Genomic DNA, 27,696 nt, shown 5'->3' with positions numbered 1-27,696 from the left:
GGGGCCTGGGATCCATCTTCAGACCTCTGAGGAGTTGTTACTTACCCTAGGAGCTCCTTGGAAACCCTGTGGGGCAATTCTACTCTGTCCTACAAGGTCGCTATGTGTTGGAATCGACTCCTAGGCAACAGGTTTGGTTTTTGGTTTTTTTTCCTTAGGGAACAGCACGGGGGGGGGGCGGGGGGGGTGGGTATGTACTCAGGGAGCAAGAGCTGAGATCCACTGGTGGCAGCCACATAGAAAAGGAGCTCATATACACAAAAGGAAGAACTTTCCAAGAGGGCTGTCTTAAGAGGGAACAGGCTATCTTGAGTTCCTCATCAGTGGAAAGTTGCGGCCAGGAACAGCAGAAGCATCTGCCAGGGCACAGCCCAGGGTCCTGCCCTGCGTGGGGGTGGGGCTAGTTGGCCCTGACGCAAAGGGCTAGGGGCTGTAAGCGGGGGTGGGGAAGGAGCGGGGATGAGAGCTCCCTTTGGGCTGCTCGGGCCTAGCCCGGCCTCCCACGTGGCCAGTGTGGCATTGCTGGGCAGGGCTGGGTTGGGTGGGGCGAGGCCAGCGGCTCGCGGGGAGGCGGGCGCAAGGGCGGGGAGCGGCGCGGAAGCCCGGCCACATAAAGGAGCTGGCGGCGCGACGGGGGCGGCTCTTTCCTGGGTGGGGTTTGTGAAGTCGTGGCCCGTTAGCAGGAAGCCGAGCAATCGCCCTGACGCTAGAGAGGGACCCAGTCCGAGCGCTTGGCCCCCGAGCCTGAGCAGTGTGTATTGCGTGCCCAGCGCTGCCCGACAGCTCCCAGCCAAACTTCGCCAACTCCGCCGCTTTATCCACCACCATGCCCAGGACGGTGAGTGCCAGGGGTGGGTGCTTCCGGCCCCGGGGGCTCTAGCCGGCCCCCGTGGTCCCTTGCTGATGACCAGTAGCTTGGCTAGTCACCCGCCCACCCAAAATGCTGGGACCTAAGCCAAGGCCCAGGGTGGGGAGGAGGCGGGAATGGGGTCCTTGTCTGGTGTGCCCTGTGGGTGAGAGGGTCCCTTGGGCTAGAAGTGTGGGCAGGATGGGGCCGGCCTCTTTCTCAGGTTCCAAGTCTCTGCGTTGGTGATGCAGCAGTGGGGAAGACTTCGTTGGGGGCCCGGGGTCTCCCTTTGCCCAAGATGGGCTGTGAAGACAGGAGAGGACTCTGGTATGGAAGGGAACACTTCTCTCAGCTCAGGAATTGGCGCCTTTCTGGGGCAAGGCTGCTATTGTCCTAGAGGAGCCGTGGGAATAGAGGAGGGAAAAGGGAGGGAACTGCTCAGGGCAGGTCCTGCACCCTCTCTCACCTTTCCCACAGCCTCCCTAGGCAGCTGCAGATGTTTCCCACCAGGAGAGGAGGAAAGAGTTGTGGAGGAATTCATAGCGGTTGCTCTCTTTTACCCAAAAGCACCAACACTTCACTAGGAAAAAATTTTCTTTTTGTTTTTGCTCTCTTTTACCCAAAAGCACCAACACTTCACTAGGAACCAGTCTGAGGAGAGAACTGCCCCACCTTCTGGGGGAGAAGACTAGTTTCTCCCTTCTCCCCACCAGCCAAATCCTTGTCTTCCTATTACTTAATGCCCCCTTCTCCTCTCCTATCCCCTCAGGACCATCCTGTGAGTGCCTTCTAGACATTCTGTGAGGTGTGAGTTCTCTCTTGTAGGACCACACCTTTTTAGAGTAGTGGTTGCCTCTGGGATCTGTCTCCACCCCACAGGCTGTTAGGTGAAGAGCAGAAGCCTTCTGGGAGTAAGGCCTAGTGGGGCCCGGATGCCCAGGAGGAGGGGGTGGGGAGGGGTATGCCTGACTAATGAGCCCTGCTTGCTTTTGTGCAAGTCACGCCAAATGGCTGCTGGGGCCTTTCCCTTGCTCGGGCAGGCCTGGTTTGAGTCCCTTAGTCCAAGCAGCTTGTTAGGTTATGCAGAGAGCTCCTGATCCCCCTCCCTAGGACTGCCAAAGCCTTGTAGAGTGGAAATAGTGGCTAGTAGCCTTAAGAAGGGCTAAGGGCCCCTGAGATGAGAAAAGTTGAGTGTGGGGCCTAGTTCTCTGGGTGTATGCTGAGCTTCAGTTGCCACGTCGCTGTGTTCCAGTCTCACTGCCAAGTCTTTCTTGGCTTTCCAGAACCCTGCCTTTCAGAAACATCAAGTTTTCAGCACGTATAGGTTTTCACCATCTCTCTCTTTTAAATTGCTGTTGGTTTTACCACTTGAGGCTTTCCCACACTGTCTTCCCAACACCCTTCCTGCAACAAGTGAGAGAGAGTGGTTTTAGAGGGGTTGGTGTAACACTGTCTTTGCCAACACAGAGGATTATAAAGATTCTTCCAGGAGCCTCTCTTTAGTCTTACCTCTCTGTGGTTGACTCCTTGAATCCTCTTAAGGTGTGGCTTTGACTGAACAGTTGGGTGGATCTCTGGGAATAGTCAGCCCCATGACTTCTCTTCCCTAGTGACGTCTTTCGTCCTTAATTCTGAGATATGCCACCCTTAAACAGAACTTGATGGGCCTGGAAGTTGCTTCAAAGTTGCCTTAACCATCCCATCTTAGTCAAAAGTGGCAAAAAATACAACATGGTGATTCTTCTCATGGGTATGAAGAGATACTGGAGTATGGGGTCACTCCCAGGGTATTGAAGATGCCTGAATACTAAAGGTATTTTTTATGCAGACTAACTGAAACTTGAATCATATTGAAGGAGAGGGCTGAATTTTGATACTGGAAGCACAAGAATTTTCCATGCTGTTTGGTTCAAAGAATGGTCAACTTTTAGGAGAAACAACTCCTCAACATGCCTGTTAAGACCATAAATTTTAATCTGAAAGGAACCTGAGAGACTATTTATCAACCCCCTACGCTGACCCACTGATTGGGTTCCTGAAGTCTGAGTCCTCTCTCATGCCCAAAGCAAATTGTCCCCTGTTTTCAGGTCTTTATGGTCCTCAGATTAAAGGAAGTTGGTAATTTGGGCAAAGTGACCAAAGTTAGAATTTCTGTGGTCTCCTGGTAAAGTTGGGAGTGTCACAAGGTGTCTTCTGTTACTTTTCTCATTCCTCATCCCAATGCTGGAATGTCCAGGGGCACACCCTAGTCCAATGCATACCAGCTAGTAACTTTAATGAAAGGGGAAAAATTCCCTATTCTCCACCTCTTCTTCAGTGGTGTGTTTTAGGCTATTTCTGGATTATGACAGATAGGGAAGGGTAGTGGAAAATCAAACTCATTCATTCATATGAATGATGTCTACAGACTATCCAGGGTTGGTTTCACTTTTACGGCCAATTGTCTCTCCTAGTCTGCCCAAACCAAACAAAACAAACCTGTGGCCGTCGAGTCAATTGCGACCTGTAGTGACCCTATATAGGACAGAGTAGAACTAACTGCCCCACAGGGTTGCCAAGGAACCCAGCTGGTGGATTCCAACTGCTGACCTTTTGGTTAATGGCTGAGCTCTTTAACCACTGTGCTACCAGGGCTCCTCTAATCTGCCCAGCCTTTCTTAAATCTGTTAAAACATCCTCTCCCCTGACCCACTCATTTGTGGACTCTGCTTCTGGATGCCAGTTTCCTCAGTCTGCTTTAGTAGCTGGAATGGAGGAGCTTATTAATTGCCATCTGTACTTTATAGTGATGATTAGACAGTTCTAGAAAAGGTCTTACCCCCTTCCTACCCTCTGTAATTTTTTTAAGCTCACAAAGGTTTTGGGGCTGTCCTGGATTCCCTAAAAAGAGATTGTTTTGAAATTTTGAGATGTTCTTGAGTTTTTGATTTCCCTCTTTAGGATTTATGAAATGTCAGAGTTGAAAGGGCTCTTTACAACTATCAAGTCCAAAACTCTCTCATTTTATAATGGAGAAACTGAGACCCACAGATAGTAAGGGACTGACCTAGAGCCACATAGAAAGTTAGTGTCAAAGTTAGGACTTGAATCCAGATCTTAATAAGAGAGTCAATCTCAGTAAAACCTCTTCAGTTTGCTGGGTTTTCAGCCCTAGCTTAACAAATCAGAGGAAAGGTGTTCAAGTGGTCATTTTCTAGGACTGTTCATGTGAGCAAACATAGAGCCCAGCTCCTTGAAGTATTTGAAGGCTTCTGAGTCTGCATTCAGCTAAAGTTTAACAGGGGCTGTGTGGACTGTTTATTGTGCTGCCATTCCTAGCATTGCTTGAGCCACTCGAATGGCACTAAAGTGGCACTTGGTGAATAGGAGGTAGACTCTCATACTGTTAACCCTTGAACCAGTTCTGCCTGCAGCCTTCAGGGGTGGGGTGAGAGATCAGGAATGGAAGTTGTGTGTGAGAGAAACTTTTTGGATCCTGCATCTCCACTTCTTTGGATCCATAGCCTACTTGACCCTTTGTGAAAGCACAGATGACAGACAAAATGCAGGAACCATCTTGGAGATTTTCTTTAGGCTTCTCCTTGAACATATCTCTAAGCAGACAGGAGCTGGTGGAGCAGGAGGGCCTATGGGACACTCGAAGACACCAACTAATCTATACTCTCTCTTGTTAGGCTTAGAGAGAAGAAGGTTGTTCGGTGAGTCCGTGACAGAGGTTGACCCCTGTTCTGCTAACTTTCCATTATTCTCTAGGTGCCTGTAACAGTAGCTTGTTTTAACAGTGTTATTCTTACTTCTCCCTGGCCTCATCCTCTTGGGAGATTGCTTTACTGAGTGGTGGAGCTGGAAAGAATATTAGAGGTCATCTGGTCTATCCCCCTTCCTCCAAATCTAATTCTTTCTGGATGAGATGAGATGACGGCTATAATTATTTTGAACTCTGTTCTGATAGTGTTGCTTGGTGATATTCTGTCTAGGTTCCTTTGTATCTCCCTGAGAGTCCCTCTGCTCACTGGAATTTCTGGACTCAGGGTCCCCAGAGGGGAGAGGACCTAGCTACCAACACCACCAGGGTTTGGCCTATCATGACCACAGTTGCTGAAAGTTGGTGTCATTACAGGTTGAGAACAGTCTGTTTCTGATCTTTCAAAGACAGAACTGAATTTATCATGTGCTTCTCTTCCAACCTACAGTCTTCTCTCCCCACTGCCCCACCCTACTCTTCCACCTCAGAAAAACAGACAGAAAAAAAAAGTACAAAGGTGGTCTCCTTTTGGGCAGTCTATTGGTCAAGTGAAGGGAGTGGTCTTGTCATGATTGACTAGTTTCGCTGTTCATCCTTCCTTCCATTTCATGCTTGATAGAGCTGAAAAACTTCAATCCAAGTTCTAATTTGTGATACAGGAGCTATCACTTGGAGGGTTAGCTCAGGACTCCATTAATTTGAAAGATGGATGTTGGGAAATGGAAAGTAAACTGAACTGAGAATATATCTTCTCTTTCCATCTAACCCTTCCATGTATGAATTATTTTCCACTTGTGATTTTCTTTTGATTTTTTGTTTTTTCATGAATGGAATGCATGCTGAATCATCGACTGTGTCTGAATTTTTGGTAGGTAATGTGGATTTTGAATACTATTATGTGGAAACACACATGTTCCTCTGCACTATGGGGGTAGGTTATGTGTGATTATGTGGGACACATATGTCCCTCTAGTCTCCGGGGGTAGGATGGTGGTATGAGAAATACAATTTCCAGATAACACACAGGAACCTGGAAATATACTTACAAGGCTTATCTCACTGTAAAACAGCCAAAAGAGGCAAAAGTTTTGCACGGTCACACCTCCAGGATGCACCACCTAATACAATACCCTGTAAAAACAGTAATTTGCAGTACACACACGTTTCTTCTGTTTCAAACAGTTAATACACGTCCCTGCCTGGTGGCAGCACACACTGAAAGTGGGAAAGCAACTTCCCAAGAAATCTGAGAGGCAGAAAATATAGATGAGAAAACTGTCCCATTACTCACGAAAGGGATAAGAAGATCATCTTTTTTGTCCTCAGGAAAGTTTTCCAAATGAAGTGAGCCTTTAGGCAAGTCCTTTCTTCAGGACTGAACTGATGATAGAGCTGGGACTAAAATCCAAGTTGTCTGGCCTCAGTGTAGGGGAAGAACTGAATGCCTGCCTTCTAAATGACACTCATTGACGAGGACTCTGTGTTTTCTCCCTCTATGCCGGGGTGACTTGACCATGGTGTAATTATGGGCATGGGAAGAGCAAGTGTGTAGAGCTGACCTCACGGGCTGCCTTATATGAAGATGGTTCAGGTTCTGATCATGCTGTGGGGGCTCTTTGTGGCACTTCCCAGGAAGGTGAGTGTTCTGCTTTGGCTGTGAAGGGTGGTGGGAGGCAGATGTGTGTGCTGAAGGGAGGTGGGGAAAGGTGACTAGCCACATTTTCCTGCTTGAGAGCAGGCCTCACTGCCTTAATATGCTTTATGGAAGAGAGTAAATTTTTCTCCTTATACTAGCCAGAGGGGTCAGGAATCTTGTTTGGGTTTGCATAAAGTTGGTGATAGCATTGAAAGTAGAACTAGGCTTTCCTAGTTTCCAAGTTAGTGCTCTCCCACTGGGCATGACTGCCTTGGAAGAATGACTCTTTACCCAGGTGACGCAGATTTCCAGAGAATTGGCTCTGTGGTGATTACGTTAACAAAATGGCTGCAATGGAGTTCCCCTAAATAGCTTCTGGTGTAGCAGGTTTCAGTGAGTCAATGACTCAGTTCTTCTGGGGCCTCAGAATGACTGTTTTCTCTTCCTGCCCCTCCACCCAAATTCCCCGCTTTCTTGTTGTCCTTTTTAATTTTGACCTCTGACCTTGTATTCTGGTTCAGTGCTCCAGCTTGACCTGCTCTTTGAGTTAGGAGAACATTATGGTACTTGTCTTTCCAATTTGGTGATAACATTTGCTGCTGTAAGCAGCTATTTGAATACAGACTGGTGTCTCCTGGCTTCAGCCCTCACCACTCACCTCTAGGTGCTTGTAGGCCAAGCCTGCAGCAGGTAAAAAACGAAAACAAAATTCATTGCCATGGTGTCAATTCTGATTCATGGCAACCTCATGTTTTACAGAGTAGAAGCGAGCTCCATAAGGTTTTCTTGGCTGTTAATTTTTATGGAAACAGATCGTCAGGCCTTTCTTCTGTGGAGCTGCTGGGTGGGTTTGAACTGCCAACCTTTCAGTTAGTACTGCCAACTCTTTAAGCGCAAACTGCTTGTGCCACCCAGGGACCTTTTCTTGGGATGTGGTTAGGCCTTCATAGAAAGATAGTATAGACTAGTGGTGACTGTGGAACCAGACTGCCTATGTTGAAATCCCAGCTCTGCGACCAACTAATTGTGTGGCCTTGGGCAATTTACTTAATTTCTGTGCTGCATTTTCCTCAGCTGTAAAGTGGGATAATAATAGTACCTATCTCATAGGGTTGTTGTGAGGATTAAATGAGGCAATGCACGTAAAGTGATTTTTTTTAATCTCATAGGGTTGTTGTGAGGATTAAATGAGGCAATGCACGTAAAGTGATTAGAACTGTGCCTAGCATTTAATATGTGCTATTTTTTTTATAATAAGTTAGTTGTTGTAATTATCTATTGAACTACTGTATGCCCAACCCTGTGCTAGGTGGGAGGGTAAGAAGGAAGGTAAGCAGTTATATTCTCACTATTTGTTGAGTGGTTACTATTTACTGTAAGGTATATAAATAAATAATGAAGGATATAATTGCTGCCTTCAAAGACCTCCTATTTATTTGGAGATTTAGGACTGCCTCACTTAACAGTTTAAGAAAAAGATATGTTTCAGATGCCATTTTATATAGGTTTTGAGAGAAAAGGGGTTTAATGGGATGTGAACAGAGCCTTGAAGGATGGATACACTTGGAACAGTGAACATTTTAGGTGAGAGAGTGATGTCGTTGGTATGTAGGCATAAACCAAGTAGCTTTCTTGAAAGTGAACTTGTCTAAAATGAGGGAAGGCTTGAGGTGCTGACCGTTTCAAGGAAGCCACAGAAAAGTACATGTGAACACTGATCAAGTTGTTTTTTCTGGGGATAGTTGGAGCCAATAGTGCTTTCATATTTAGCACAAACTTCTGAAGGGATCTGTGGAGTTGACTACCTTGGGCTTCCCAGAATTGGGTGAATTAACTAAAAACTGCTACTATCTTTGTTTTCCAAGTAGGTATGTGAGAGGCTACTTCCTTCATGTTTCCATGTGAACTAAACCAAGGAACAGAGCTTGATTGATGATGACTCTCTTTAGCACAGCAGCCTAAAAATAGCTTTTAGTTCTCCTAATGGCTTTGGTATGAGATCAATTTGTCTTAAAAAAAGTTTTTTTTTTATGGCATTGGGGTTTTTTTATGTGGGAAACTGTAGGTGTGAGAGGAGGGTTTCTTCATGTGTGGTTGTGATGGGTTGAAGAGTGTGGAATTTTCTTGCTGGGGTTCAGCTCAGCATCTGGACTTTGAACTTGGGGAAAGGGCCTCTTGGGTGACTTTCAAAGCATAGCCCTTTGGCTGTGCCCAATGACAGACACCAGATTTGACGTTCCTTTCAGTGGGCTTGTAGCATAAAGTAAGTGTTGATATAGCTCCTAGGCCACTGGCATAGTTAATGGTTCTGTGCTTGTGCAGCAGTACTGTTTTGCCAGGCAGCCTCTGTGATTGGTGACTTCGAAGGTTGAAGTTTCTTCCCATCCCTGGTGACCCTTCTACCTTGTGAGAATTTGCTATTAGGTACTTTGTGTGACCAGGATGTTGACCAAGGCCTAATGAGAGTAGAGTTGAGACGTGGGCATTCTGTTATACAAAACAAAATATAATCCTGAGAAATCCTTTCCTGGGTGTATATTTGGGAGATGACAGGAGCCAGGGCCTACAAAAGGGGCTCAAGGCATACCTATCAGGCTTTGTCAGCATTCCCTTTCTACTCTTTAGTCCTGGCCTCCCTTAGATACCTGGGTAGGATCAAATCTTGTTTTTCTTGAGTTGAAGACCCCTTCTTGGCAAAACCCCTTCCCCAAGTTTTCCACTTCTGTTAGCTACTGAGCCATGGTGGAGCTAGCATATGCTTTTCAGGTACTTCCACCATTTTGCTTCAGGGCTACACTGTACCTTTGGTACTTGAAGAGCTTCCTGATCTTACTGTCTTGGTGTAATCTGTGCTTTCCCCCACCCCTACCCCTGGGTACTTTTTCAGAAATCTCAGTCTAGAGGTAGACAAAGTACAGCAAGAGGCACTTGTTGTAATGGGTAACTGGGCTTGACTAATCTGTAGTATGGAGTTAGAGGGTAGAGGTCAAGGTAACAAACAGTTTGGGTGTCTTTAGTTAAGTAGCACAAATTTTGCTAACTTCAAGGGTTTTAAGTGAGTTAAACTCCTCTCCAAACATCCTTGCAGATACTCCTAGCAGACTGATTAAACAAACAAAAAAAAAACAAACGTCTTGCATTTGAGCTGATTCTGACTCAAGGCAACCCTATGTGTGATTGACTAAAACCAAACCAAACCAGACTTATTGCCATCGAGTCGATTCTGACTCATAGCAACACTGTAGGACAGAGTAGAACTGCCCCATAGGGTTTCCAAGGAGCACCTGGTGGATTTGAACTGCTGACCTTTTGGTTAGTAGCCAAACTCTTAACCACTAAGCCACCAGGGTTTCTGTGTGATTGACTAGCCTGAGAACAAAAGTTGCTTAAGCTCTTTGCCTTTGAATTTTCTTTTCTCTAATGTGAAAATATCAACAATGTCAGAAATACATAAACGGAGTAGAGGAAAGACCCCTTCCCCAAGTTCTCCACTTGCCTTGGTAACTGAGCCATGGTAAGCTAGCATGTGCTTTGCAGGTACTTCTACCATTTTGCTTTAGGGCTGCACTGTACCTCTCTGCTTTGGGTACTTGAAGAGCTTCCCCAGCAGAGCCTGAGGTGGGCCTGGGGAAAAATCTAGCTTGGTTACCTTTCTCCTATGGCTGGAGTTTGCCTCCTGTCCTTAAGCCAGTTGCCGGAGGAAACCGATGACTAAAGACTTCCTCCCTATGACGTCAGCTTCTGGAACCTTTCCTGATGATTCCCTACCAGTCAAGTCTGCCTTATTTGGCTATTTTCTCCCCCATCAACTATCCCCTCCCCCCAAATGACTGCCCTGCTCTCCTTTGGTACAGGGAAGTCCTTCCTTAGGTTTATACAAACTTTCCTTCTTGTTTAGGGCTTGTTTAGAGTTGGAGGTGAGGCCCTTTGATGGGGGAAGGAGTAGGGGAAGAGAAAAAAAGATGGCAGAGCTCTGGAATGACTGTGATTTCTTCACCCTGCTTTCTTATCTCTCTTTGCCCTCTTGCCACTGCCTGGTTGCCCCCTTATAGCCTCTTACCTAGATCTCTGACAGCCTGGGAATTGTCTTGCTTGGCCTGAAAAGGCTTGGAGTGTGAGGGTAGGGGTGGGGCTGGGCTCTTAGCATCTGAAACTATTCCTTTGGAGTAGGTAAAGCTTTCCAGTTGATAAGTCCAGCTCTTTGTGTGTGCCTATTGTATGCCCAGCCTTCTCACTTAGCTTTCCTGAGTGGGCTGATTCCAGTGTACCTATGCCTTCCTTCCCCAGTCCTGAGCTCCCTAGACTTAGGTTAGAAGATCTGAACTCTTGATACGCAACAGCTGGGGACACCTGTCTGGATGGTTTTTTAAAGATGCTTTTGGGTAAAAATGGTACAATATAAAGAATAGTGGATTGAATTAGGATATCTGGTTTTTGGCCTCTTGTCTGTGTGACCTTGGCAACTCACTTTTATGGGTCCTAGTTTTCTTATCTGTAAAATGGGCACATTGGCTTTTTCTGATGTTAAGGAGGAATCCCTGGTTGATGCAAACACTTAATGTGCTCGGCTGTTAACCAAAAGGTTGGAGGTTTGAGTCCACCCAGAGACACCTTTGGAGAAAGACCTGGAAATCTACTTGCAAAAAATCAGCCATTGAAAACTTTATGGCACACAGTTCTATTCTGACACACATAGGGTCACCATGAGCTGGAATCAACTTGATGGCAACTGGTTTAAAGAGGATAGTAAAGGATTCTTGGAAAGAGTGTAACAGAGTAGAGAGCAGTGACTGTTTAGAGAAGTTGTCCTCTTACCCTAACAATGGCATTGGGGTACCTTTTGCTCCCCAACTGTCAATGTTTAAGCAACCCCCTCTACTTCAGTAAGCTCTGCTCTGGAGGTACTGGATCTGCCTACTGCAGAACTTGCTCTGGGGATCTTGGCTTGAAGAAACAACTGTTGACTGAGTGCCTTGGGTGGGGCCTTGGAGTCCAGCTTGCAGACTACAGTTGCTGTCTATTTTTGGTCATGGGTGACTCCAGGAAGAGTAGAAGATCCTTAGATTGGTCATTGCTCAAGCAGGGAAGGGGAAGACCAGGAAACAAACCAAAAATGAATGCAAATAAGGTTTGACTTCCTCTACCTCCTTCCCACACAACACCCCTCACCTTAGGGCTATGAAATTGCTTTTGGCTGAGTCTTAAATTGCGAAGCTCTTCTTCCCTTCCTGTGTCTGAGTCACTGCTGTATATGTTGTCCTTGAGTGGAGAGAGCTAGGTGATGTGGACTTGAGTGGAGTGAAGGGGAGGAGTTTCTAGTTGGCCTGTATGTCAGGGGAGAGGGATTTCTAAATTTCCTGTGAGGGCCTTCTGGGCTGATGGGGATGGTGTACGTTTGGCTGGATCCGTTTTCACCCTTCTTTTTTCTCTGCCTCTTTCTTCTTGCTGACGTTTTGTACAATGTTTGCTTGTGGACCTCAGGCCCCAGGCGTATCTCGACCGCCTAGGAGTTGGCCATGAAAAGAATCCTCACCTGTCTTGAGCCCCCTGGAAGGGAAGACAAGATAGAAGTATTCTTGGCATCTGTCTTCCTTCCTTTAGGAACAAGTTCCTAGGGCAGTTTAACCAGAACCAGGCAATGCTGTGGGGAGGAAGATTCTTCCCTAGTGTTGAGCTGGAATGGCCTCTTGACCACATTGGAGCTTGTCTGCTGGGAGCAGCTACCTTATGGGCAGCCACTCCTTCTTCCTAGTGGTCTTCCATGAGTTTTAAAGATGCCAGTTAGAGGTGGTATATCAAAATGTCTGTTGATGAGGGAAGGTAGGCAAGCAGGCAGAGAAGGGAGAAGGGGAAAAGGAAAGTGAAGCCAAATGGAAAAGTTTTTATTTTATATTTCACCTTATTGTAAAATCCAACATGCTGTATGACACGGTTTAGAAAATGGAGAAATCTTACATAAACTCACCATGTTAACATTGCAGTTATTATATGTGTGTGTGTGTGTGTGTGTGTATACCTTATTTTTCCATGGTGCAATCGTAGTGTCCGTAAAAATAAAACCCAACTTCTTTCCCCCGCTTAACATATAACTAAAAAACTTAAATAAAAGCTGTTTAGTCTAGAAAATGACCACTCTAATGGCTTTATAAAATTCCATCCAGTGACTCTGCCATAATTGCCTGTTTCCTTTTGGGGGGCACTTAACCACTATGCCATCAGGGTTTCAGAGGACATACTAGGCATTAGTAATAGAGAAAATACATCTTGGAAAAGAAAACAAAACTCATTTGCCATTGTGTCAATTCTAACTCGCGGTGACCCCATGTGTGTCAGGGTAGAACTGTGCTCTATAGGTTTTTCAATGGATAATTTTTTAGACTTAGATTGCCAGGCCTTTCTTCTGAGGTGCCTCTGGGTGGACTTGAACCTCCAACTTTTCATTAACAGCTGAGTGTATTAACCATTTTTATCACCCAGAGAAGGGCAATGGGCATTAGCATCTTAAAAAAAAAAGGGAGAGTCCTGGGTGTAAGTAAACCAATACAGAGAGAGCCTAGCTGGCCTTGACTCACCAGTGTAAACTTCTTAAACCATTCCAGACCTCATTTCCCCATCTGTAAAATGGAAAGACTAATAGCACCCTGCTGCATAGGTTCATGGTGAGGATTCAGTGCACTAATGCATCTGAAAGTGCTCTGTGAGGTACAGGGCACAGGTGAGGGAAGGTGGGCACGGGATACCTCAGAACTATTGCTCCAGTTGGCGTCTTAAAGGTCTATCCAATGTGTGTTTCCTATCAAACCTCAGAGCCTAGAATGCCAGATGCTGTGGTTTCTCTGAGCAAGCATTACTACAGACACCTCACAGCCTGGTGCTATTTGTAGGAGGTATGCTGAGATTTTGCCTTATTTGCCCAACCCATCTCCTCACAAACCTGACCAACATGGCTCTGACTGACCCCAGCACCGCCCTACTCAAAAGTAGCCATGAGTGTCTGGGGACGGAACTGTCGCCTTCTCCTCATCCCTTTAGTATCAGATGAGTGGTGCTAGAGCAGAGGTTTTCCTAACATCCCTTCATATGGAGGTGGAAATATTTACCGAAGCTGCAGTAAAACTGAGCACCTTTCAAGCCTTCTGGCCTGACACCTGTCAAGCACTATTAGAATAGCAGGTGGGAAAGTCTTGGAGAAATAACTCATGAGGAACCTTTGGTACCTGGCCCCGTCCTAGCTCCCTCTCCAGCCCCAGATTCAAGCTATTTGGGTGGAGGTTCTTGATTTGGCATGCTTTTTGTTTTTTTTTACGTACTACCCATGGCTTCTTGCTGCTGTTCTGGACATTTGCAAACGCCCAGTCTTCCCCAGGATCTTGTGTTTTATAAAGGAATAAAATTACCTGGGCCTGTGGATAATCTGTTTGCCAACTGCAAGACCCAACAACAGGAAGGGGTTTGCTCAAGGTTATGTAGTGAGTCGGCGCAGAACCAGGCCTTGAAGCCAACACTCTTAGGAGTATGTTCTTTTCATTATAGTAGCCTAGGCTAGTAGAGTTTCAGCTTCATGAGAACAAGAATAATTTCCCACTCCCAATTGTATCCCTAGTACCTATCAAAATGCCTGGCATGGAGTAGGTACTCAATAAATATTTGTTGAATAGATAAATTAATAGTTACTATTGTCAAGTTGAAATTGTCTTCCTCAGACTCCTTTGGCTAGGTCTACCAGAGAGCCAAACAACAGCTCCAGTAGCCCACCTGGAAATGCCTAATGTGGACCCAGTTGGGCCTTGGCAGAATGGAGCTGAGTAGTGCCAAGGAATGGGGAAGAGTTGCCCCTCTTGTACACCTTGGAGAGCATGTTTACCTTTGAGCAACCTGCCTTTTCACAGCCAATTTCCACTCCCTTTTTCCAGACCTTCACACAATACAGGGAATGTCTGAAGCAAAGTTCTTAGTGGATTCTAACAGGCGGCCATGCAAGCATTTCTATTGTAAGTCCCAGAGTTTGGCCCTAGAGTACATATTTGAAGCATTACCCAGCTTTTAAAAAAAAATTTTGTATGTGCACTGCTCATTGTGGCATGGCCAGCAGGCAGGGTTGCATTGTGTAACCTAATCACGAGAGGCCTGTGTCCTGAGATGTAGGAATTGAGTTGGCCTTGTGCTCAGGGATGGGCAGAGCCAGGCACAGAGCAGGGAAGACAGCAGGCAAGTCCTGAGGATCATCATATTGGGACAGTCAGCAGCTACTCACTCTTATTGTTGTTGCTTTTGCCACCACCACTCAGGTTGCTTTAGTGCCCAGAGTTGTGTGTCTCTGCAGATTTTGGGCATATTTTGGTCAAAGTAGGCTCATTTTCAGGGCAATAGGAGGACTCTTCCCACTACTTGCAATAGAGAGATGTGCTAGTGTTTGGGAGGTATGGGTTTAGGTCTATTAGATAGGGTTGGATGTCTTAAAATACTGAGAGCCTCCAAAGGCTTCCTTTTCTTTGATGGATTTTTTTTTCTATTTGCCATTAAAATGCTGAGCTATACACTGTACAAGGAATGTTAACAGATACAATCCCTGCCTTTTGGGAGGAAAACTTAAATAAAGACAGACTTTATTTGTTTACAATTATGAATGTGTTTTTCATTATGAAGTTGATATATATTTTGTGTAAGAAATGAAGCAACACTGAGAAATATTAAGTCTTCTGTCTTCTGCTCTCCAAAGAGAACCTCTATTAGCAGGTATGTGATTTAGACTTTTTTTTAAAAAAGTGTGTATGCACATAAATGTTAAACACACACTTAACACAAATGCGATTGTATAATCCATACTGTTCTGCAATTTTTTTCACTTATTATATGGTGGCCATTTTTCCATACCAATTCAGATTTTAAAATCTGTAGGGGCTCATATAAGCAAATTATCAAAGAGGTAGAACACCAAAATCTGTACAAATAAAGGGCCCATACCCTTTGAGTGGAAAATAAAAGGGACATTGCAGGGGCTTGCCTGCCTGAGAGGGAAAGCTTTCTGGAGAAGGTGGAATTTGATTTTTTTTTTCTGTTGTGGTGAAGCATGGTGAAGGCTGCTTCCCTTTCCAAGCTCGGTAGGCCCCACATCTAGAGATTGCTGTGATTTCATCTGCACCTCATGATCTTAGTGGAGTGACTGCAGTAGGTTAAGCCAGTTTGCTGTGTTTAACATGTAACACGGCCCCTTCCCTGTTCTGTGTTTTGCTAGTTTGGGGTAGATTCTAGACAGTATCTGACTGAGAACCCGGTTCCCCAGAAAACTTCTGGCTGTTAGAGTTGTCTGAGGTTAAGGAAAGAAGCTGTGTGAGTGTATATGTGCACACATTGGTGGTGGGCATATGCCTTTGCCAGTCTTCCCCAAAGATGAGCAGTGGGAGGACCAGTTAATTATCAGTGCACTGGAATGGAACTCCTCCTCCACCTAACCTCTCCCCCGCCCCAACTCCACACACACACACTAGGGATCTTGTCCAGGTGGCAGGAAAGTGGAATTTTGTAGAGTGCTCAGTTGTGAAACATGAATAAATATACAATATATTTTGAAAAAAATCCTAGCCCAATGTTCACTCCTGATCATAGGAGCTTGCTAGTTTGAGGATGCCGATCATGTTGAAGGAGCCAGGCCAGGTGAGGAGAAGCTGAATGACCAGAAATGCAGGCTCAGCTTTCCTTTGCTTACTTGTGACAGGCCCCACCCTTCTCTTGTCTTCTTAGTACCCAGACTTCTACAGTGGGTGGAGCAGAGTCTCCTGCTTGTCCAGCCTTTAATCCTGGGGCCTCTGCCACAAGAGGTTGACCCTGTCTGGGCCATGTCTATGGGCCACTGCAGGCGTTATTGCTTTCCCCTTCGGATAAACAGGAAACTATCTGCAGACTCTGAGTGGCTGGAGCTTTCTAAATCCTTGCGGGGGCAGAGAGAGCAACACTCTGAGATCAGACTCCAAAAAGGGAACAGGAATGACATTTTAAGAATTTTTTTGGCTACTTGATAAGGTTTAGGTCCACAGTATCTCCAGGCATTTATTGTAGGCCAAGCTTGTAATGTTGTAATGCCCTGCATTTCAACATTTTCTGGCTATGTGACCTTGGGGAAGTCCCTTAATCTCCCTGAGCCTCTCATTCTTCACTGGTAAAATGGGGGTGATAATGCTAGTCTCAGAGTTGGGAAACTTAGATAAGGTAACATTGGAAAGCTCTCAAACGTTAACTGTAAAAAATGAAGCATACAGAATGCAGGTGCTCAGAGAAGTTTAATTTTTTTCTTTTCTTTTATTAATTTTGTTGTTGAGAATATGCACAGCAGAATATACACCAATTCAATAGTTACTACATGTACAATTCAGTGACTTTGACTATGTTCTTTGAGTTGTGCAATCATTCTCACCCTCCTTTTCTGAGGTGCTCCTCAGCCTTTAACATAAACTCACTGCCCCTAAGGTTCCTATCTAATCTTTTGAGTTGCTGTTGTCACTTTGACCCTATATAGATAGTTCTTAAAAGAACATAGTGCTTAAGGCAGATGTTTTTTACTAGTTAAGCTAAACTATTGTTTGATTTTAAGAAGACTTCAGGAGATATTTTTGGTTTAAGGTTTAAAGATTTTCTCAGCGCAAAAGCTTCAGGAGTTCATCCAGCCCCGAAGCTCCAGAAATTCTAGAGCCCATGAGACTTTGAAATTTTGTTCTATATTTTCCCTTTTGATCAGCATTCTTCTATAGAGTCTTTGGTCAAAATGTTCAGTAATGGTAACCAGGCACTATTCAATTCTTCTGGTCTCCTGGCAAAGGAGGCAGTTGTTCATGGAGGCAAGTAGCCACACATTCCGTTTTCTCCTCCTATTCCTGACTCACTTTCTTCCTCTGTTGCTTCAGTCAAACAGAGTCCAATTGCTTTGCCTTGGATGGCTGCCTGCAAGCTTTTAAGACCCCAGGCAGTATGCAAAGAACTAGGAGGTAGAACAGAAGCACTAACATGTTATTAGGCCGATTAACTGAGATGTCTTATGAAGTCATGACTCTAAACCTCCAAACCGAGGAACCAGTGAGGTATTTGGTTGTACATAAGCAGCCTCAGCAGCTACACTTTTTTTTGTCATTGTTATGAATATGTCTATCATAGAACTTTTGCCAATTCAACTTTTTATAGGTGTACAACTTCTTGACAGCACTTTCAATAATCTGCTGTGCAACCCTACCCTTAATCAATGCAATTTTTCCATCGCCGTAAATGGAAACTCAGTACTCCATAAGCAATAACCCCCCTTTCCCCCTCCCTCCTGCCCCTGGTTACCATTAATAACCTTTGGTTTCTATACATTTGCCTTTTCTTGTCTTTTTTGTATAAGTGAGGTCATACAATATTTGTCTTTTTGTGATTGACTTATTTCACTCTGCATAATGTCTTCGATCTTCATCCATATTGTAGCATATATCAAGACTTCGTTTCTCTTACTGGCTGAGTAGTATTTCTTTTTATGTATGTACCACATTTTGTTTATCCATTCATCTGTTGATGTGCATTTAAGTTGTTTTCACCTTTTGGCTATTATGAATAGTGTGTAATGAACGTTGATGTACAAGTCTCTGTTAAATCACTTTTTAATAGCCTCTGTTGATAAAGGCAGTAGAATGTGTCAGTGAATGAAAGAACTGTTTCAGCTTGCCATTGAGAATGATTATGAGCCTTACAAAGATAAGCCTCAGTTATCAAGAAAAATTCACTTCTGTGGAACAGCTCTTTTACAGATCATTTGGGACTAATGAGGCATGCCATATAATTGGCTTTCAAGTATCCATAATAAAACTTTCTTCTCCCAGCTACCTGTTGGCTGTCCTAAGCCATGTGAGCCCAGGTAAATATGCCCAAAATTTTTTTTCAGAAGTGAAGTGGTTAGATTGCTATTGCCGGGTAATCCATAAGGCTTTACTCTTCTATTGATGTGGATAACTGACCTTAACCACAAGGGAAATGGTAAATTTTGCCCTGTGGAGCAAGGAAGGCTTCTACTTTCCAGGTCATTTGTGCCTTTACTGACTATCCCTCCAGTCTGTGAACTCAGGTAGAGGTGGCAAATTTATGAAACTGAGATTGGGAAGGAGGCAACCCTTCAAATCTTGGAGGTAGAGAAAACTATGTGTGAGAGTGCCCTCACGAACTATTAATTTAGGGAGGGTTCGAGCAGGTCTTCCTTTACCGTACTCCACTGAGGTTCAGCCTTTGGCAGGAAGGGCCAAGACTGAAGAAAATATTGAAAGTTTTAGGGGCCTCTTTGGGCAAGTTCCTCTGGAACCTTTTGTCTGTTGAGCCATCCAAAAAGAATAAATTCTAGGGTTAGGAAGCTGGGAGGGAGTTATAAGTTTAGGGCATACCTTTCTGCTTCCAAGTAGTTCCCTATTTAAAACAGCCCAGTCAGATGTGAATTGAAGGAATCCCTTTATAGGTCGGCTAACATTGCCTTGGAATTATTTCCCACTATCCTTGACTTTTCTGACCCCACGTCTGAGCACACACACAAAAAAAGTTTCCAACACAAATACTGATAATTCCTCTACATTTGTAATATTCACTGTAGCTATCAAAGCCCTTTTACCACTAGTATTATATGATTTAAGGAGCCCTGGTGGCTGCTAACCGAAAGTTCAGCAGTTTGAACCCACCAGCTTCTCTGTGGGAGAAAGATGTGGCAGTTTGCTTTCCTAAAGATTTCAGCCTTGGAAACCCTATGGGGCAGCTCTACCCTGTCCTACAGGGTCACTGAGTTGGAATCAACTCGATGGCAATGGATTTGGTTTTATTTTATAATTTGATATTCATTAACTCCCTCCAGTTGGCAGGTTAGGAATTATTGTCATCACTTTTTCATATGGGGAAACTGAGGTCATGTAGGTTAAGTGACTGCAAAAATTGTTCGGCAGATGAGTCAGGGCTTGAGTGAGGGACAGAAGACTGGTTCTAGGATATATGCACAGGGTGGGGTGTGGAAAGGGGAGATAAGTGTTGTTTCATAAAGGCCTGGACTTAAGCTCTAGTCATGGTTAGGATAGAGTTCTGAGGTTCAAAGGGAAGTTTCAGGTTTAAGCATTTGGCGCTTCCTCCCCATTCCAGTAGTTAACCAACCTCTCTTCAATCTCTCTCTCTAAAAGGTCAGGAGTCAAAAATGAAGTTTAGAGAGAATTCTAGCAGTTGGAGGTGGCATGGGATTGGTCACCTGTCATGTTTATATTCTACCTGCTCTGGGCCTAGCCTGACTCTTGTTTTGCAGCTGGCTTCCTATGTTACCCTTCTTGTTAGTGTCAGACCATTGCCTTCAAGGCTGGTTGGGCTTTTCACCTGGTTTGCCAATAACTTACTTGGCTTTGCCATGCTCTTGGCCACATAGGAGTTGCTTGTTAGCAAGTGAGAATTTTTTTTATTGAGACCTAGCTAATGTAGCTTGGCAGGAGCATGAGCATTGATCCAACTTGTTGGTGAGAGGAAGAGGAATTGGGGAATTAAGAAAAGAGCACTCTTCTGGAGTTAAAGAGCTGGGGTTTATTTTGGGCTCTGCTACTAGCTTCCCAGGACAATCTTAGCCAAGCCTTTGGCCATTTCTATATCTTAGCCTCCTGTCTGTTCCACAAGGAGTTAGTTGGGCTAATCTCTGAGGGTCATTCTTTCTCTGAGATTCTGTAATTTATTCAGAAATGTTACACTTCCCCACAGTGGAGGCTGATCTGCCCCACTTTGGGTAGGGGGTTGGTGACACACATCTCAGAAATGGTCTCATTCTGTGAGGAACTGGGTCAAATGAACAATTTTATCAGCTCTGAGAGAGGAGTTGTCAGCTATGTCCGGTTTTCAGAGAGGAGACATTTATAGAAGGGCCTTAGGAATGTTCAGGAGCGTAACTGGATATGGGTGATGGGGAGAGCAGGTGATGGTATCAGGAGTCTGTCCAATCCTGATCTGTGTGAGAGGGAGGAGTTGCTCCAGAACAGTAGTTCTTAGTGAACCAACCAGAAACAGGCAGTGTGCTGACATCATGGGGTAGATTGTTTAGTATAGTCCCTGACCAGTCCCTGGTCACAAGCAGTTGTTAAGCCCTGAGAAATGTGACACTGTCAGATGGGAATGTGTCACTAGAGCATCCAGAGGATGTGGAGGCAGGAAGAATGGCTTCCTCTTGTTCGCTATCCCCTCTGTGTAGAATGCGAGGTCCTTAAATGTAAACCATAGAGACCAGGTGTGGCAAATGGAAAAACCCAGTTCATAATGGTGGGTAGGTCTGGTTCTTTAGAGGAAGGAAAATTTGTAATGCTTACTTGATGTCAAAACACATGGGGTTGATTTACTAATGCTGGTACATTTTAATTTTTTCTCATGGACTCGAAGCAGGTTGGGAAAAGAGGAAAATTTGAAGTCATAACCCTAGTGGCCCTAGGGGCCAGAATGAAGCTAGGGGTTAATTGTTACAGCTGACTTTCTTATTGTAGAGAATTGAGTTTTGTATGGGCCCAGCTAGACTCCCTGCCTGGAGAAGCCCAGCTTGTTCTTGTAGTTGATCTTAGCCAGTTTGTGGAAGCACATGTAGACTCTGATTAATTGGTCTGAGTTAAGGTTTTTGTCATCAGTATTTTTTAACTACATCTCTGATTGAACTCTCTTCATGTCCCATATGAGGAAACTGAGCCTGAGAGGAGAGGCCTATGCCCATGCTCATCCAGCATAGCTACAGCTGAACTGAGCTAAGCTTTTTTTCCAGGGCTCTTTCTACTCCTCTGTAGTAGCTGCAGGTAAAACTTGGCCAGAGGGCCTGGATGAGATGGGACTCTGAGTCCCCACCCTCTCCTGCAGAAGTGCTGGAGGAAGGGGCAGGGTTCAGAGTAACTCACTGGACCCAAGGGAGGTAAGCAGCTCTCTTTAGAGAGTGAGTTCACTGTGTGGGTATGTGAAGACCAGTGGCAGCGGGGGGGAAAAAGAATAGGACAGGATGGGAGGTGAGTAATGCTTTGGGCACCAAGACATTCAGTTAGTGGGAACATTATAAGGAGTTGCTGAGTAAGAACCCGAGGACCCAATGACTTCACTTCTCAGCTCCATATGAAAGTGCTGGGCTGGGACCTTGCTCTGGGTCTAAGACAGGGTACTTGGGAATTGAGGACAGTTTGTTCTCTGCTTCCTGCTTCAGCAGGATAGACTTCGCATCTAATTAAGGACTGGGTCTAGCCATAGAGCAGCCTTTCCTAGTACACCAAGAGAGTATACCAAGCTCTCCCACATGTCCTGACACAGTGTGGTTTTTTTTTTTAAATTTTTCCCATTGTTTTATATGTGTCATCCCACTTAGAGAATAAGCTCCTTCTTTTTTTTATGATAGGAAGGAATCCCTGGGTGGTGCAAATAGTTAATGCACTTGGCTGCCAACTGAAAGGTTGGACATTTGAGTCTACCGAGAGGTGCCTTGGAAGAAAGGCCTGGCAGTCTATGTCTAAAAAAACAGTCATTGAAAACCCTGTGGAACACAGTTCTATTCTGATACATATGGGGTTGCCATGAGTTGGAGTCTACTTGATGGCAACTGGTTACTGGTTATAGTAGGGAGGGGGACTTAGTTCCAAGTTCAGGGGTATAAGAAGGTGCTTAATGTGGAAAACCAGGCAGTACCAGGAAGGCACTTTGGTTTCTTTTCTCCCCTCAGCCTCCAAGGGAACTTTTTCTTTGAAAAGACCTTTAAGGTAACTGGGAGCTTTAAAGTGGATACAGCACCATCCTGCATTTTGTAGGATTCAAGAATTGTTTTTTTTTTCCTACTAGATGTGGAGCCCCTTGAAGGAGGGATTGTCATAATCTCGTACTCCCAGTGCCCAGTACAATGCCCAACACTTAGAAGGTATGCAGTAGCTGCTGAATTGGTTTGAGGGCATTTCTTTTTCTTTCTTCTCTTGAGTCAGATTAAATTCCCTAGAAGCCCTCTGTCTACTGGGGGAATAATCTGGAAGCTGACTGGGGGGAGGAAAGGGTGACATCTGAGGGCCAGCCATCTATGAAACCTCTTATATCTAGCAGTAGTTGACTTTTAGGGTATATGGGCTTTCATACATACATGTTTTTCTCTTTTGTTCCACAGGAGGGGTAGGTGTGAGGAGTCAGGGCATAGAGTGGGAGGTTAGAAGGTGGGCACTCTGGAATGATTGTTTCTTCTCATCATTTCCTTTGGGCAGGGAGTAGGCTACTGTGTATGATTGTCTACTACGTGGGCCAGTTATCTTTGGCTAACTTTCAGATAAGATCCTTTCTATCCATTTTCTATGGAAAGTAGAATATAAGGAGAGTTGTTAGTCCAGGTTTGAGGCTTTGCAGAGAGTTAGTGGAGTCACCAGCCTGTGAATATTTGGTCTAGCTCAGGAATTGGCAAACGAGCCTGTGTAACCTATTTTCGTATGTATTGTAAGAATAAGTTTTCCATTTTTAAAAGCATTGTTAAAAACAAAGAAGAACATGCAACAGAGACCATAAATGGCCCCCAAACCAACCAAACCCATTGCCATCGAGTTGACTCTGACTCATAGCGACCCTATAGGACAGAGTAGAACTGCCCCATAGAGTTTCCAAGGAGCACCTGGTGGATTTGAACTGCCGTCCTTTTGGTTAGCAGCTGTAGCTCTTAACCACTATGCCACCAGGATTTCCAATAAGTTGCACAGAAAACTTAAAATATTTATAGAAACAGTTTGCCGACCCCTGGTAGTCTATGCTTCAGACTACCAATTTCTTGTATACCAATTTCTTATATACACATGACGCCTTTATAACCACCTTTTTCCTGAGCCAGGCACATGGCAGACCTTTGAATTGTGATTAATGGCTTTTAGCCACGTTGGTTACCGATAATCCAAACCATTGTTGTACACTTGGGGCCATTGTCACCTGGAGGTAGATTTAAAATTATATCCTTCTTGGAGTGGAGATGACCTGATAAGAGATGCTTCCCTCCTCACTCTTCCTATGCAAGATGTTGCTTTTCATCTCAGATGGCCCCCATCCTAATTACACAGCTGCCATTGATAGTAATTAGGGAGATTTGAAAACAAACACAAAAGGCCAAAGCTGTACTCAACAGGGAATTGCGGAGTTGGGGCCAACTTCCTCTGTTCTTTCCCCCACACTCCATTCTTGGCTTTGCTGAACATCCTAAAATCAAGCCTGGCCTTTTGTGAAGATGTGTCCTTTGTGTTCTTGTGGGACCATGTCTGAACAGAGGAAATTCTGGGTACTTTTGGAGCAAGACACTGAGACCATTTGGAGTTGTGGGGGTGATAATTGAATGTAGCTCTAGTGAAAAACTTACCAGTCATGGAGGCATTCCTAGCTCCATTTGTAGCCTTTACACCCAGGATTCTGGGTTTTGCACTATCTTAGCAGTTTGTTTATATGGGTGCATGCCTACGCAGAAGCCACGCCCATTCACACCAAGTCTTTGGGAATACTGGAATGGAAGGAGTATGATGTCAAGGCTGAGTCACTCTCCTGGAAAGGTCAGAGTTCCAAGAGGAGTTGCCCCATATCTGCTCTGGAATACCTTTGCTCGTCCCTTCTGCTGTGCTTGCCCTTTGCCCAGAACACCTAGGATTGTACTTTCCCACCCAGCTCCAGGCTACTAGGCCCCTGGGAGATTCAACCACTAAGCTTCCTGACCAGAGGTGACATCCAGGCCAGAGGGAGTAAGCAGCACTTACCAGAGCTGCTCCACCACTGCTTTTGCCTAAAACTCCCAAAGCCCTGCACTCCCACCCCTGGCAGTGTAGTAGACTTGATATACAAAGATGCTTCTGACCCTTAATTAAGGGCTGAAGCAGATTTGTGGGTAGTCAGTGAGTGAGGTTGGCTTAAATGTTCTTAAGGTGACAATGGTGAGCATTCCAAGTAGAATTGCCTCAGGTGATACCATGACTTTTGAGGAGGCAGGAGTTTGGTCAGCATTGTTCAAGGTGGCTTGAAGGAAAGGTGAGTGGTAGCCATATGATAACAGCCATTTCAACCATTATTTATAGTTGTATGACCTTGGTTAAGGAGCCCTGGTGGTGCAGTGGTTAAGCCCTTGCTGCTAACCGAAAGAATGGTGGTTCGAACCCAGCAGCTGTTCCATGGGAGAAAGAGGTGGCAATCTGCTCCCATAGGATTACAGCCTAGGAAACCCTATTGGGCAGTACTACTCTGTCCTATAGGGTCACTATGAGTTGGAATTGACTTGACAGCAACAGTTTGATTTTGGAAGGGATGACCTTGGGTAAGGCATTTGACTTTTGAACCTCAGTTTCCCCATCTTTGAAGTGGGGATAATAATAATACCTACTTCATTGTGATTTACAAAAATTAAAAGAGCTTATGAGTGGAAAGTATACCTAGCAGGGTGCCTGACATACTGAAAGTGCTTGATTAATGTCCTTTTCCCCTGAATGCCTTTCATTGTATTTTCCCTCTTTAAGTATGTATTTGAGGTGAAAGAATTTTAGGGCCCTATTTAGGTTTTGGAGCCCTGCTGGCACAGTGTTCAAGAGCTCAACTAACCAAAAGGTCAGCAGTTTGTATCCCTCTGCTGCTCCTTGGAAACCCTATCGTCAGTTCTACTCTATCTTACAGGGTCGCTATGAATCAAAATTGACTTGTCAGCAATGAGTTAGTTAGGTTTTAAGGAGCCCTGGTGGCACAACAGTTAAGCGCTCAGCTCCTAACCAAAAAATTAGTGGTTCAAACCAGCCCAGTGACTTTGCAGGAGGAAGACCTGGAGATCTTCTCCCATAAAAGATTACAGCCTGGAAAACCCTACAGGGCAGTTCTACTCTGTCATATGGGGTCGCTGTTAGTTAAGATTGACTCAACGGCACCTCACAACAAGAAGTTAGGTTTTGTCTCTAATATGTTAAGTGTGCCCTCTGGACTGAATTTTTTTTTAAATATACAGAAACTGATACTTGGAACAGTGATGCCGATGACTGGCCTAGTTTGTGGTGAGCCCCATTGTGCCTTCAGCTGAAGCCTGTTGGGGGAAACAGTCTGAGAGTCTGTGTGGGTATGTCTGTTGCTTTGTGAAGAGGAACCTCAGCTCTGGGAAGCCTTGGAAGTCCCAGGATGAGAGAGTGGGGGAAAGGGCAAAGAGGCATATGGGACCCAGGGTAGACAGGATGACTATGGGTTGGGAAAAATGGAGAATGTGCTGAAGAGAAAATACTTAGAGGAACCCTTACCCAAGAGGGCAAAACAGTTTGTGAAATCAGTGGATCCCTGCCCCTTTGCAGAAGCCAGCCAACTTTGGCTGGGGCCCATCCCAGGGCCTTGCTGTGCTGGTAGCTTTCACTTCCTCTTTGTGTGTGTGTGTGTGTGAGTGTGGGTGTGTGGATGTGTGGTTTTGTTTTGTTTTGTGTGATGGGGTGTGAGTTCAGGGGGGTCTTAGTCTGGTTATCCTTCCAGCTCTATCTGTAGGTAGACAGATTTTCCATATGGATTGAAAGTGTGTTGTACTAGGCTCCTTGGAGGCTTGGAGGATGGTTCCCCTGAGGTGTGTGGTTTGATGAACACTGTGGGGAGTGTTCATTAAGCTAAGATTGTGCCTCAGTGGGGCTGTATGGAACAGTCAGCTTCTCTCCTGTGTCTTGTACATTAGACCATCTTGTCTGACTTTATCTTCAGGGCTTTGTGTCTCTGTGGCACACCTCTCCCCCAAATCTGATGAGCTGGTCCTAATACTGAGGTTGCAGGAAGGTCTCTAATTTATTCTTTTCTAATAGATCCTGGGAAGATGGACAGGGACCTTGAAAGGGAGACCTTGATCCTTAACTTTATACCCTCTGGGAAGGATTTTCACTTATATTCCCTGTGGCATTTGGAGAGTATACATTACGTTTCTTGCCTGTGTGTCCTTGTACATACTGTATCTCTATCTAGAATAACATGCGCTCCCCTTTCTCTTCTTCGTGTGACAGCCTTATTTATCCTTCAGGACAGGTGGCTTTTCCGCTAGAAACCTTCTGCCTTCTCTCCTCCCCTTTTCTCTATCTTCCCCATTCTGGCCTGAGTGCCCGTTCTTTGTGTTCCCTCTGATTACCTCTATCACTGGCCTTTATGCACCAAATGGTAACTCCTCATTCACTTGACTGCATGTTGTCTCTCCCCCCCAAAAAATACTCTCACACATTCACTCTCTCATACATGCACACATGCAAGCATTACAGTCATCTCAAGGCCTGGTTCATATTCAGTGTCTGGCAACGTGATTTTATATGGAAACAATATGTGTCCATGTCAGTGGAGGGGTCCTTTCTGAAACACCTGAGGTAGGTAAGTTGTTAGGTGCTGTCAAGTCTGTTCCAACTCATAGCAACCCTGTGTACAACAGAACAAAACACTGTGTGGTCCTGTGGCATTCTCACAATCGCTGTGATGTTTGAGCCCATTGTTGCAGCCACTGTGTCAGTAGATCTCTTTGAGGGTCTTCCTCTTTTTTGCTCACCCTCTACTTTACCAAGCATGATGCTCTTCTCCAGGGGCTGGTCCCTCCTGATAACATGTCCAAAGTACGTGAGACAAAGTCTTGCTATCCTCGCTTCTAAGGAGCGTTCTGACTGTACTTCTTCTGAGACAGATTTGTTTGTTCTTCTGGCAGTTCATGATGTATTCAATATTCTTTGCCAACACCATAATTCAGAGACATTAATTCCTCTTCTGTCTTCATTATTCATTGTCCAACTTTTACATGCTTCTGAGGCAATTGAAAATACCGTGGCTTGGGTCAGGTGTACCTTAGTCCTCAAAGTGACATCTTTGCTTTTTAAAATTTTGCAGCAGATTTGCCCAATGCAATGTGTCATTTGATTTCTTGACTGCTGCTTCCACTGGTGTTGATGGTGGATCCAAGTAAAAAAAAAAATCAGTGTTTTCTCCGTTTATCATGATGTTGCTTATTGGTCCAGTTATGAGGATTTTTGTTTTCTTTCTTCTTTTTTTTTGTAGGTAAGAGGTGGCCATATTTGCTTCTCTAATTCTTACTAGAATTTTAGGTAGGATTTTAAGGTTTCCTTTGGATTGTGCAACAATATATATTGTCTGAATTATTAGGGAGGCTGCTGGATAATTTCATTAGAGATTCCAGTGAGACTCTTCCCCTGCAGCTATCTGAAGAAACTAGACCAAACTTATGGTGGGGGGGGGCACTTTTCACCCTACCCTGAGAATTCTGATGTATTTATATGGGGATGGGGGTGGGTGGGTGCAAGCATGCTCACTTCAGCATTAAGGGGTGCAAAGATTGTGTGTTTGTGGTGGTAGAGGTGCTAAAAAAAACCCTGCATGTTGGCTGGATAAGTTAAACAGTCTTTACCGGTCTCAGTAAATTGGTAGCTGAGCTTGTGGTTTGGAAGGCAAGATGTAGCTTTATCAACTCAAAAAAAAAAAAAGCCAGCTTTTAGA

At 44.8% G+C, this 27,696-nt stretch overlaps 1 protein-coding gene across 2 annotated transcripts in view; it reads left to right on the top strand.

Annotated features, from left to right (window-relative positions):
- The first annotated feature begins 636 nt into the window (after positions 1-636).
- Positions 637-27,696, top strand: part of MSN (moesin) — a 72,682-nt gene continuing 45,622 nt past the window's right edge. The window contains exons 1-2 of one of the 2 annotated variants that reach the window (XM_064278370.1): positions 637-838; positions 22,048-22,123. Coding sequence is in view for 1 of the 2 variants with exons in the window: in XM_010592740.3 (XP_010591042.2) it covers positions 827-838 (12 nt within the window). In the remaining variant the exon portion in view is untranslated. The remainder of the gene's footprint in view (positions 839-22,047; positions 22,124-27,696) is intronic. The other variant, XM_010592740.3, reaches the window with a different exon arrangement.

This window comes from Loxodonta africana, chromosome X (assembly GCF_030014295.1).
Source record: "Loxodonta africana isolate mLoxAfr1 chromosome X, mLoxAfr1.hap2, whole genome shotgun sequence".
NCBI lineage: Eukaryota > Metazoa > Chordata > Mammalia > Proboscidea > Elephantidae > Loxodonta > Loxodonta africana.
This window is presented reverse-complemented; position numbering and strand designations above follow the sequence as displayed.